At 49.6% G+C, this 13,729-nt stretch overlaps 1 protein-coding gene across 1 annotated transcript in view; it reads right to left on the reverse strand.

Annotated features, from left to right (window-relative positions):
• The window catches only part of GABRA4 (gamma-aminobutyric acid type A receptor subunit alpha4), a 73,065-nt gene that overhangs the window by 47,527 nt on the left and 11,809 nt on the right, over positions 1-13,729 (reverse strand). Inside the window, exon 3 of the mRNA XM_064149214.1 lies at positions 7,658-7,725. Within this exon, the coding sequence (XP_064005284.1) occupies positions 7,658-7,725 (68 nt within the window). The remainder of the gene's footprint in view (positions 1-7,657; positions 7,726-13,729) is intronic.

The raw sequence follows: 13,729 nt of genomic DNA on the forward strand, positions 1-13,729 counted from the left end.
CAGGAGCAAAGGAATCAGGAGAAAAGAAAAGGCCAAACCCACCACACAAACCTGTTTCCACTCATTCAAGTGGGTTCAATAGGAAAGAAAACACCAAACCCACCACACAAACCTGTTTCCACTCATTCAAGTGGGATCAATAGGAAAGAAAACACCAAACCCACCACACAAACCTGTTTCCACTCATTCAAACAGGTTCAATAGGAAAGAACAGACCAAACCCACCACACAAACCTGTTTCCACTCATTCAAGTGGGTTCAATAGGAAAGAAAACACCAAACCCACCACACAAACCTGTGTCCACTCATTCAAGTGGGATCAATAGGAAAGAACAGACCAAACCCACCACACAAACCTGTGTCCACTCATTCAAGTGGGTTCAATAGGAAAGAACAGACCAAACCCACCACACAAACCTGTGTCCACTCATTCAAGTGGGTTCAATAGGAAAGAACAGACCAAACCCACCACACAAACCTGTGTCCACTCATTCAAGTGGGTTCAATAGGAAAGAACAGACCAAACCCACCACACAAACCTGTGTCCACTCATTCAAGTGGGTTCAATAGGAAAAAACAGACCAAACCCACCACACAAACCTGTGTCCACTCATTCAAGTGGGTTCAACAGGAAAGAAAACACCAAACCCACCACACAAACCTGTTTCCACTCATTCAAGTGGGATCAATAGGAAAGAACAAACCAAACCCACCACACAAACCTGTGTCCACTCATTCAAGTGGGTTCAATAGGAAAGAAGAGACCAAACCCACCACACAAACCTGTTTTCACTCATTCAAGTGGGATCAATAGGAAAGAAGAGACCAAACCCACCACACAAACCTGTGTCCACTCATTCAAGTGGGTTCAATAGGAAAGAAGAGACCAAACCCACCACACAAACCTGTGTCCACTCATTCAAGTGGGTTCAATAGGAAAGAACAGACCAAACCCACCACACAAACCTGTGTCCACTCATTCAAGTGGGATCAATAGGAAAGAACAGACCAAACCCACCACACAAACCTGTGTCCACTCATTCAAATGGGTTCAATAGGAAAGAAAACACCAAACCCACCACACAAACCTGTGTCCACTCATTCAAGTGGGTTCAATAGGAAAGAAAACACCAAACCCACCACACAAACCTGTTTCCACTCATTCAAGTGGGATCAATAGGAAAGAACAGACCAAACCCACCACACAAACCTGTTTCCACTCATTCAAGTGGGATCAATAGGAAAGAACAGACCAAACCCACCACACAAACCTGTTGCCACTCATTCAAGTGGGATCAATAGGAAAGAAGAGACCAAACCCACCACACAAACCTGTTTCCACTCATTCAAATGGGTTCAATAGGAAAGAAAAGACCAAACCCACCACACAAACCTGTTTCCACTCATTCAAGTGGGTTCAATAGGAAAGAAGACACCAAACCCACCACACAAACCTGTTTCCACTCATTCAAATAGGTTCAATAGGAAAGAAAAGACCAAATCATAGAATCAACCAGGTTGGAAGAGACCTCCAAGATCATCCAGTCCAACCTAGCACCCAGCCCTCGCCAGTCAACCAGACCATGGCACTAAGTGCCTCATCCAGTCTTTTCTTGAACACCTCCAGGGATGGTGCAAACCCATTTCCACTCATTCAAGTGGGTTCAATAGGAAAGAAAAGCCCAAACCTACTACACAAACCCATTTCCACCCATTAAAGTGGGTCCAATAGGAAAGAAAAGCCCAAATATACTACACAAACCCATTTCCACCCATTAAAGTGGATACTGGAATAGGCTGCCAAGGGAGGTGGTGGAGTCACTGTCCCTGGAGCTGTTCAAGGCAGGATTGGACGTGGCACTTGGTGCCATGGTCTAGCCTTGAGCTCTGTGGTGAAGGGTTGGACTTGATGATCTCTGAGGTCTCTTCCAACCTTGGTGATACTGTGATACAAACCTGTTTCCACCCATTAAAGTGGGTTCAATAGGAAAGAAAAGCTCAAACCCACCACACAAACCTGTTTCCACTCATTAAAGTGGGTTCAGTAAGAAAGAAAAGCTCAAACCCACTACACAAACCCATTTCCACCCATTAAAGTGGGTTCAATAGGAAAGAAAAGCCCAAACCCTCTGCACAAACCTATTTCCAGCCATTAAAGTGTGTAGCAGGCCAACATGCTTGACTAACCTGATAGCATTTTATGGTGCCAAAACTGAATGGGTAGACTTGGGGAGAGCAGTGGATGCTTGACCTTAGCAAGGCCTTTGTCACTGTTTCCCATGACATCCTGGTGAGCAAGCTCAGGAAGTGTGGGATGGAAGAGCAGACAGAGAGGTGGATTAGGAACTGGTTACAAGACAGAGTTCAAAGAGTGGTGATTAATGGTGCCAGGTCCAGCTGGAGAGCTGTAACCAGTGGAGTTCCCCAGGGATCAGTGCTGGGGCCAGTCCTGTTCAACATCTTCATCAGTGACACTGATGAGGGGACAGACAGACAGACAGAGTCTGCTCAGCAGGTTTGCTGCTGACACCAAGCCGGGAGGCTTGGCTGATAGAGCTGCAGGCTGTGAGGCCATCCAGAGAGACCTGGACAGACAGAGCTGGGCACAGAGGAACCAAATGAGGTTCAGCAAGGACAAGTGCAGAGTGCTACACCTGGGGAGGGATAACAAACTGCAGCAGGACAGGCTGGGAGGTGACTGCTGGAGAGCAGCCCTGTGGAGAGGGAGCTGGGAGTGCTGGGGGAGAACATCCATGGCACAGCAATGTGCCCTGAGGGCCAAGAGGACAGTGAGATCCTGGGGTGCATTAAGAAGAGTGTGTCCAGCAGATCAAGGGAGGTTCTCCTTTGCCTCTACTCTGCCCTGGTGAGACCCCATCTTGAGTACTGCCTGCAGTTTTGGGCTGCCCAGCTGAAGAGTGACAGGGATCTGCTGGAGAGGGTGCAGAGGAGGGCCATAAGGATGATTAGGGCACTGGAGCACTGCCTGATGAGGAGAGGCTGAGGGACCTGGGGCTGTTTAGTCTGGAGAAGAGAAGACTGAGAGGGGATCTAATAAATGCTTATAAATATCTGAGGGCTGGGGGTCAGGAGAGGGAGGACAGGCTCTGCCTGGGATAGGACAAGGAGCAATGGATGGAAGCTGCAGCATAGGAGGTTCCAGCTCAACACAAGGGGGAACTTCTTTACTGTAAGGGTCTCAGAGCACTGGCACAGGCTGCCCAGAGAGGCTGTGGAGTCTCCTTGTCTGGAGCCTTTCAAGGCCTGTCTGGATGTGTTCCTGTATGACCTGAGCTAGATTGTGTGGTCCTGCTCTGACAGGGGGCTTGGACTGGATGATCTCTTTGGGTCCCTTCCAGCCCCTGATGTCCTGTGAGCCTGTGACAGCCCACATTAGTCATGTCAATAAACTGCCACACAGAGTTAATCGTTCAGCAATCATTAATCTAATTAGGCTGCTGGAAGCAGGCAACTGAATGTGTAGTCAAACACAGAACTGGAAACAAAATGATCTCTGGCAGAAAACATCAACAGATTTGTAAAGAGGAGATATCCATGGATTATCTTTCCCCCCCCCTGCTGCTGGCTGAATGAAAAGTACCAGGACAAATGATGACTTCTACTTTAAAGTCATAGAATCATAGAATCAACCAGGTTGGAAGAGACCTCCAGGCTCATCCAGTCCAACTTAGCACCCAGCCCTAGCCAGTCAACCAGACCGTGGCACTAAGTGCCTCATCCAGCATCCTTTCCTCTTTCCACTTAACCAACCCTAAAGCAGCCAGGCAGAAAGGGACCTAAGGGTGCTGGCAGACAGTAGCTGAAGCTGAGGCAGCAGCGTGCCAGGTGGGCAGGAAAGCCAATGGCATCCTGGCCTGGATCAGGAACAGTGTGGCCAGGAGGACAAGGAAGGTTCTTCTGCCCCTGTGCTCAGCACTGCTCAGGCCACACCTTGAGTGCTGTGTCCAGTTCTGGGCTCCTCAATTCAAGAGAGATATTGAGGTGCTGGAAGGTGTCCAGCGAAGGGCAATGAATCACCCAGCCTTGGCCAATCAACTAGACCATGGCACTAAGTGCCTCATCCAGGCTTTGCTTGAACACCTCTAGGGTCAGGAAAGAATATTTCATTTCACCTTGTGGTAATAAGCTTCTAACTGAGGCAAGTGAAAATACTTCCTTTGCCATGCCCACTGAACATGGATGATAAAAGGTCACACATGTAGGTTTGCCTTTAGCTCTGTTAGTAACCCACGGACTTCCTCAGAAAAGCCTTACAGATGCTCCAAAGAAAGCAGCCAAACAACAACAGCACAGGCACAGTAACACCATGAGAAGCCACACAGAGTCATAGAATCAAGGAGTTTGGAAAAGACCTCCAAGATCATCCATTCCAACCTAGCATGGTGAAGGAATGGACACAGGGACCCATTTTTCATCACCAAAACCATGTGGCATGGAGAAAAAGTAGCACAGAAAGCTTGAAGTCCTTTCTAACTGAGAGTTGTGAACCCAAAACAGTGTTCTCAGTCTCAAGCTGTGCCAGGGCAGGTCTAGGCTGGATGTTAGGAGGAAGTTGTTGTCAGAGAGAGTGATTGGCATTGGAATGGGCTGCCCAGGGAGGTGGTGGAGTGGCTGTGCCTGGAGGTGTTGAAGCAAAGCCTGGATGAGGCACTTAGTGCCATGGTCTGGTTGACTGGCTAGGGCTGGGTGCTAGGTTGGACTGGATGATCTTGGAGGTCTCTTCCAACCTCCTTGATTCTATGATTCTCTAACTCTAATTTCAAAGCCTTCTGCATAATGCAGCTCCTGCAGCTGCTTGTGTGGCAGTGGCAAAAGGCATGCCTGATGGTGGGATGCATTTTAGGATTCTATCTACCTGCTTTTCCATGTCTGCATCCTCCACTATGGTTTACAGTCAATCTGTGACAAGCCTCCTTTCTAGTGTCATCTCCTGAGGGTGACTTCACAGCTCATAAGCAGCCGTTTCTGTTATTAGCTCCTATGGGAATGATTTTGTAATGTAAGCTTTTGAACCCTTCCATTTTCCTGGGCACCAAAGCAATCCAGATCTAGAGAGACATTCTGAGCATCCCCTGTACAAAGGCTGTGGCACACTCTGCTCTCTCAGGGAGTTTGATGACTGCTGCCACAGTCAGATGACTTTGGGTCACTAATGGCTACATTAACTAAAATTCCATGGAATCATAGAATCAGCCAGGGTTGGAAGGGACCACAAGGATCATCCAGTTCCAAACTCCTGCCATAGGCAGGGACACCTCACACTAGATCAGGCTGTGCAGAGCCTCAGCCAGCCTGGCCTTTAAACACCCCAAGGGATGAGGCTTCCACCACCTCCTTGGGCAACCCATTCCAGGCTCTCACCACCCTCATGCTGAACAACTTCTTCCTAACATCCAGCCTGAATTTACTTGTTTCTAGCTTTGTTCCATTCCCCCCAGTCCTATCACTACCTGCAAGCCTAAAAAGTTCCTCCCCACTCCCCCCAGCTTTCTTGTAGCCCCCTTAAGATACTGAAAGGTCACAAGAAGGTCACTTGGGAGCCTTCTCCTCTCCACACTGAACAACCCAAACTCTTCCAGTCTTTCCTCACAGCAGAGCTGCTGCAGCCCTCTGATCATTCCCATGGCCCTTCTCTGAACATGCTCCAGCATCTCCACATTCCTCTTGTAATGGGGGCTCTAGAACTGGATGCAGTACTCCAGGTGGGGTCTCAGCAGTGCAGAGCAGAGGAGTAGAGGGAGCACTTCCCTCGCCCTGCTGCCCACAGTGCTCTTGCTGCAGCCTGGGCTCTGGCTGTTCTCTAGGCTGCAAGAGCACACTGACAGCTCATATTGAGGTTCTTGCCCACCAACACCCCCAAGTCCCTCTTCTCAGGGCTGCTCTCAAGCCAGTCACTGCCCAGCCTATATTGGTGCTCTGGACTGCCTCGACCCAGATGCAAGACCATGCACTTAGTCTTGTTGAACATCTGCTCTAAACTCTCCTTTTACCACTTCCTTACCTTCAGTCCATGCTGCCTTCTCCAATATAAGTAACAACCTACCACATGGCACCATGTCAAATGCTCCAATGAAACCTGAGCGTTGCCATGGAGCCCTCATGTTAGATTTGAGGCACACCTTAGTAGACATCCTTGGGACCAGATTCTTGCATCAACAGCACCATACCAGAGATGGCAAAACGCATTTCAACATGAGACTGTTCCCTAACCAACAAAAAAAGAACCTCTCCTGCTGTCAAATACTTTTCCACATGATAGAATCAAATCAGGTGCACCACAAAGAGCAGCAAGAAAGTTTACTGTCCCCCAAACTGCCTTTCCCTTAAAAAAAAGGTTAATTCCCCACATATGGCTGGGTTACTTCCATGGGAATTCTTGGATATTTTGTTTATTAAAAACAAATAAGAGAAGATTTAAATAAAACAAATAAGAGAGTGATTGGAATGGGCTGCCCAGGGAGGTGGTGGAGTCACCGTGCCTGGAGGTGTTGAAGCAAAGCCTGGATGAGGCACTCAGTGCCATGGCCTGGTTGATTGGCTAGGGCTGGGTGCTAGGTTGGACTGGATGAGCTTGGAGGTCTCTTCCAACCTGCTTGATTCTATGATTGTATTCTATGATATAAAGGAATACCACTGGATTATAGGAGCAAAGGAGAATTTTGATGGGATTTGACCTGGAATGAATTCAGATGCCATAACACACAAGACAAAAAAACAAACAACCCAGCAGATGCAAATGTAACTCTTCTATATCATGAGCATGGCTTCAATGTTCAGTTTCTGCAGACACTTCTGCAAACACTTCTCAGCCAAACCCTTGCTGTAAAAGCCATGCTAAAAGGGGCACAAAGACTAGCAAAGGGCATTGGTCTGAAAGGGAAACGCCAACAAGCCTCGTGAAAGGATCTCATCATTATTCACCCCAGAAGAACACAAGCTCCAAAAAAGAGAAGCAATCTCAAAGATACTGCACATCTTTAGCCTGGAGAAGAGGAGGCTCAGGGGTGACCTTATTGCTGTCTACAGCTACCTGAGGGGTGGTTGTGGCCAGGAGGAGGTTGCTCTCTTCTCTCAGGTGGCCAGCACCGGAACGAGAGGACACAGCCTCAAGCTACACCAGGGGAGATTTAGGCTGGAGGTGAGGAGAAAGTTCTTCCCTGAGAGAGTCATTGGACACTGGAATGGGCTGCCCAGGGAGGTGGTGGAGTTGCCGTCCCTGGGGCTGTTCAAGGCAGGACTGGACGTGGCACTTGGTGCCATGGTCTGGCCTTGAGCTCTGTGGTAAAGGGTTGGACTTGCTGATCTGTGAGGTCTCTTCCAACCCTGATGATACTGTGATACTATGATCTTTCCCTGCTGCAGACTTCACTGAGACAGGCCTTATTCTGCCTCTCTACACTATCAAAGTCTGATTTAAATCCCACGAAGCGAATTCCTTAAGCCAGCCAAAAAGGCAGCGATAACGCGACCAGACTCAGGCCTGACGTAGCTAATTATAACCTGTAAATTAAGCTGTTACTAATCTTGCCTACTTTGCATGATTGACAGAACAGCACAGATGAAGCATCCACTCCTTAACTGCAGTGAATGGTTTCCCAGAAGCAGGAACTGGCATTTTAATCCCAGAGATACCTACCATTTCTACATCAGAAACAGGTCCGAAACTGGTGACGTAGATGTCTGTTTTGACCTCAGTAACAGGACCTAATGTAGGAAAAGGAAGGGAGCAAGAAAAAGTTGAGTTTGGCAGGTTCACACAACCCCCCCCCCCAAAATGATCCTGGCACATCAACAGTTAATGACTGTGAGGGTGCTGCGAAGGAGCAAGAGCAAAAGGCAAGCACAGGTCTGTAATAAGGAGCACTGCCCAATAAACCTTGACCACATGAGCAAACCAAAGGCCATGCAAGACCCCGGTCAGAAAACCAGCACTGCCTCCACAGATAAGGAAAACAGGTGCTAAAAACAAGGCTAAAAAGGCTCACAGGCAACACCATGCTAACTAACAAGGACTGGATTCAGGAAACCCACAAGCCCCGAGGCACTTATTACCAGTATTTGGTCCTGCTGATGATAACTGGGCCAGAGTTGGGCAGCTTAGTACTGCAGGATCAAGAACTGCACCCATGCATTGTAGTGCTTTAATAGACCTTGGGTGCTTGCATTTCTGAGGGTCAGACTCCTGTCTTGGATGAACATTGATCAACACCTGAAAACAGTGCACTGAGCAGAGGTCTTGCACCCTCCCATATCCAGCTGGGATGCTTTGACATTCCATTTCCTTCCCTACAGCACAGAAACAGCTTCAAATTTCAGGTGGGTATCCACTCCACACCACACACTGCAGCTCCTCAGGGGCATCCACTCCACACCACACTGAAGTTCCCCATGGGCATCCACTCCACACCACACACTGCAGCTCCCCACGGGTACCCACTCCACAGCACACACTGCAGCTCCTCAGGGGCATCCACCCCACAGCACACACTGCAGCTCCCCAGGGGCATCCACTCCACACCACACTTAAGTTCCCCATGGGCATCCACTCCACACCACACACTGCAGCTCCCCACGGGTACCCACTCCACAGCACAGATGGTTGGGAAGTAGACTCTATCCCTCCTGGAAAGAAAAAGAATGAAACTTTAAAATCTCTTCAGGGATAGAATTTTGTATCAAATCTTAAAAGGAGACAAAGAAGTAAGCCACTGAAAAACAATGAACCTAACACTTCTTGCACCTAGAACAAGACCGAATAAAAAGCATAGCAAAATAGCTGTCAGTGGCTCCATGGCCAAGTGGAGGCCAGTGACAAGTGGAGTCCCTCAGGGATCAGTTCTGGGACCAGTCTTGTTCAACATCTTTGTCAGTGCCATGGACAGAGGCATTGAGTGCAGCCTCAGCAAGTTTGCTGCCCACACCAAGCTGTGTGGTGCAGCAGCCAGGCTGGAGGGCAGGGATCCATCCAGAGGGACCTGGACAGGCTGCAGAGGTGGGCACAAGCCAAGCTCAGGAGCTTCAACAAAACCAAGTGCAAGGTCCTGCAGCTGGGTCGAGGCAACGCCAAGCACAACTCCAGGCTGGGCAGTGAGTGGCTGCAGGGCAGCTCTGAGCAGAGGGACTTGGGGGTGCTGCTGGAGGAGAAGCTCCACAGGAGCCAGCAGTGTGCACTTGCAGCCCAGAAAGCCAAGCAGAGCCTGGGCTGCAGCAGCAGTGTGGCCAGCAGGGCCAGGGAGGGGATTCTCCCCCTCTGCTGTGCTCTGCTGAGACCCCCCCTGGAGTCCTGCATCCAGTTCTGGAGCCCCTGGGACAAGAGGGCTGTGGAGATGCTGGAGAGTGTCCAGAGCAGGGCCAGGAGGATGCTGAGAGGCTGCAGCAGCTCTGCTGTGAGCACAGCCTGAAAGAGTTGGGGCTGTGCAGGCTGGAGCAGAGGAGGCTCCCAGGGGACCTTCTTGTGGCCTTCCAGGATCTGAAGGGGGCTACAAAAAAGCTGGGGAGGGACTTTTGAGGCTGTCAGGGAGTGACAAGAGTGGGGGGAATGGAGCAAAGCTGGAGGTGGGTAGGTTCAGGCTGGAGGTGAGGAGGAAGTTGTTGAGCATGAGAGTGGTGAGAGGCTGGAATGGGTTGCTCTAACAAGCAAATAAGGAATTAGTTTCTTACCCAATACCTGAATACTGAATGTTGCAATTAGCTCTTGAACCTGTTTCAGGAGCTGCCTGAGTTGTTAGTTCTAAGAAACTAAATAGGAATATGCCATTAAAAGTACACTCAAAACTAAACAACAACAACAACAGAACCCCCAACCCAACAAATAAACCTTTAACTGCTTTGCTCTGGTGATCTCTTTGGGTTGTTTTTTTTTCTCTGCTCACAGAACACTCTAATTTTATCTAATCATATCAAATTGAGCAAAGGGACAGATTTTTTCCCCACAGGCATGAGTTGCTTCTCCTCCAGCCTTGATTTTCTTTTGTTTTATTAAATGGCTACAGCTTCACAGGCAATTAAGTGTTCAGATGCTGCCTGCAAGTCTATTTCTTGGAGTTTCTTGGAAGGGGAGAGCTAAGACCAAGAAGCTAATCTCCAGATCAGCAAGCCTACAGCCCTAATCCTATTAGAAACCCTACAGCAGTAGCACAGGACTAAAAGCTATGCCTGAGTTCACGCTTTAGCAACTGTGTTCAATCTTTAGCAGCTGCACCAAGCTGTGTGGTGCAGGAGCCAGGATGGAGGGCAGGGATGCCATCCAGAGAGACCTGGACAAGCTGCAGAGGTGGGCACAAGCCAACCTCAGGAGCTTCAACAAGACCAAGGGCAAAGTCCTGCAGCTGGGTCAGGGCAATGCCAAGCACAAATCCAGGCTGGGCAGTGCATGGCTGGAGAGCAGCCCTGAGGAGAGGGACTTGGGGGGGGTTGGTGAATGAGAAGCTCCACAGGAGCCAGCAGTGTGCACTTGCAGCCTGGAGGGACAATCAGATCCTGGGCTGCATTAGAAGTGTGGCCAGCAGGGCCAGGGAGGGGATTCTCCCCCTCTACTGTGCTCTGCTGAGACCCCACCTGGAGTCCTGCATCCAGCTCTGGAGCCCCTGGGACAAGAGGGATGTGGAGATGCTGGAGAGTGTCCAGAGCAGGGCCAGGAGAATGCTCAGAGGCTGCAGCAGCTCTGCTATGAGCACAGACTGAAAGAGTTGGGGCTGTGCAGGCTGGAGAAGAGGAGGCTCCCAGGGGACCTTCTTGTGGCCTCCCAGGATCTGAAGGGGGCTACAAAAAAGCTGGGGAGGGACTTTTTAGGCTCTGAGGGAGTGACAGGAGTGGGGGGAATGGAGCAAAGCTGGAGGTGGGGAGACTGAGACTGGAGGTGAGGAGGAAGTTGTTGAGCAGGAGAGTGGTGAGAGGCTGGAATGGGTTGCCCAGGGAGGTGGTTGAGGCCCCATGGCTGGAGGTGTTTGAGGCCAGGCTGGCTGAGGCTGTGTGCAGCCTGCTCTAGGGTAGGGTGTCCCTGCCCATGGCAGGGGGATTGGAACTGGCTGCTCCTTCTGGTGCCTTCCAGCTCTGACTGATTCAACGAACTATTTAAATCACATGAAAAAGGTAGATCAATGAGGAGCTAGACATATTTTAGGGAATAGAGCAGTTATCCAGGTAGCAAAATCTTTGGCCAAGATTTGGGATGCAAAGCAAACAGCAAAATGCTTGGTGGGAGTGAAGGCAAGCAGCAGGGGACAGCCAAGCTGATTATCCTCCTAATGCTTCTCCTCCAACTGCAGCCCTGTCATGCTCCACATCTTCCACCTACATTGTCAGCTCCCATCTCTAAAGGCCAACTCTTGGATTTTCTAGCACATCCCAGTAGTTAATGCCAACCCCAGGGTATCTATGGAGACACCAAAAGCCTCTCTCTTATTCTTCTTGTTCCAGAAGAAAATATAACTCCAGTTGGTAACAATAGCAGGGGAACAAACAGTGAGTCATGATTCCTTCTTTCTTCTGTTTTTTCTTTTTAACTATTATTAATCATGGGAATTCCTGTCAAGGAGGAGGTGATCTGTAGTCACCTAACCTACTTTTAACCCGTGGTTTAAGCAGCCCTCTGAAACAAATGTGTTGCACCACTTTGCTGAGCCCTGGGCCACGCCAGCAAAAGATCCTGTTAGAACCCTTCACACTGCTGCTGGCAATAAATCCCTCTCTATTCTCTTCCAAAAGTCATGGCAGTCTGGTCAAGTCCCCACTGACTGGGAAATCATAGAATGGTCTAGGCTGGAAGGGACCTCAAGGATCATCCAGCTCCAACCCCCCCACTGTAGGCAGGGAAATCTCCCACTAGAGCAGGGAAACAGAACTCCCATTTTCAATAAGGGTGGGAAGGAGGAGCCAGGGAACTCCAGGCCAGTCACTCTCACCTCTGTGCCCAGTAAGATCATGGAGCAGATCCTCCTGGAGGCACTACTGAGACAGGAGAACAGTGAAGAGGTGACTGGGTACAATCAGCATCGCTGCACCAAGGGCAGATCCTGCCTGACAAACCTGGTGGCCTTCTATGAACAGCTCACAACATGAACAGATGAGGGGTGAGCAACTGATGGCATTTACCTGGAGCTGAGCAAGGCCTTTGGCACTGTCCCACACCACATCCTGGTCTCCAAGCTGGTGACACATGAGTTTGATGGGTGGAGCACTGGATGGATACAGAACTGAATGGATGGCTGCACCCAAAGAATGGCTGTCAGTGGCTCCATGGCCAAGTGCAGGCAGTGACAAGCAGAGTCCCTCAGGGATCAGTTCTGGGACCAGTCTTGTTCAGCATCTTTGAGGGTGCCATGGACAGAGGCACTGAGTGCAGCCTCAGCAAGTTTGCTGCCCACACCAAGCTGTGTGGTGCAGCAGCCAGGCTGGAGGGCAGGGATCCATCCAGAGGGACCTGGGCAGGCTGCAGAGGTGGGCACAAGCCAAGCTCAGGAGGTTCAACAAGACCAAGTGCAAGGTCCTGCAGCTGGGTCGAGGCAATGCCAAGCACAAATCCAGGCTGGGCAGTGGCTGACTGGAGAGCAAGCAGCAGGGGACAGTGGGGATGCTGGTGGACTAGAAGCTCAACTTGAGCCAGGAGGGCTGGAACTAGATGATCCCTCCAACCCTGCTTGATTCTGATTCTAAATGCAGCCAAGTTGTAAGAAGGCAAATTAACTTTAAATGTGACCATTTGGGCTGCTCCCCTCAACGGATGCTCAGCATGCATCCAGGCACCATAAAACCTTCAGGAATACTGGAAGAACTATTTATAAGGCTCTGTGTGTGTATTTTTATGTCAATGAAATAGGAGGAGAGTCCTACACACTGCAGTGGGAACAGTTAAGTCTGAATCACTGCTTGCAAGATAATATACTTTAAAGAAGCTCAGGCAGGATTAAAAGCAAACCCCTGCAAAAAGCCAGAATAGTTCAGCATTAGGCAAGAGATGTTGCAATGTGGGCTGAAGCAGGGGTGCCAGGCCCTAACCCTGTGAAGAGGAGCAGAAGGCAGCTCTCCCATGCATTTTATGCCAACATATGGATGGGTTGAGCTGCAGCACAGCTCCCAGCGGAAGACTTTGGGCTCTATTATCCCTGCGTCTCCATAGGCAACTGTCACTGCAGAGATCTCCACTGTATGTAAACACTTCCAATCCTGCCCAGGCTTTTCTGTGTCTTGCAGATTTTGCCATCCAGAGTCACACAACCAACTGGGAACGTTAGCAAGTGAGTCAGGCAGAAAAAATAAAGGCTGCAGCAAGCAGAGTGCAATTTAAATGTTAAGTGCAGCTATGGCTGCTGTTAGGAGATCGGTCCCAGGATGCATACATGACATAGAATCATGAATCAAGCAGGTGGGAAGAGACCTCCAAGCTCAGCCAGGCCAACCCAACAACCAGCCCTGGCCAAACAACCAGACCATGGCACTAAGTGCCCCAGCCAGGCTTGAACACCTCCAGGGATGGTGACTCCACCACCTCCCTGGGCAGCCCATTCCAATGCCAATCACTCTCTCTGACAACAACTTCCTAACAACATCCAGCCAATTACCTCAGTTCCTACAGCTACATGAAATATTACATCTACTACAGCTCCATGAAATATTAAATCAGTTCCTAGAGCTTCATGAAATATTACATCTACTGCAGCTCCATGAAATATCAGTTCCTACAGCTACATAAGTATTACATACATTACAG

The sequence above is a fragment of the Pogoniulus pusillus genome, chromosome 9 (assembly GCF_015220805.1).
Source record: "Pogoniulus pusillus isolate bPogPus1 chromosome 9, bPogPus1.pri, whole genome shotgun sequence".
Lineage (NCBI taxonomy): Eukaryota > Metazoa > Chordata > Aves > Piciformes > Lybiidae > Pogoniulus > Pogoniulus pusillus.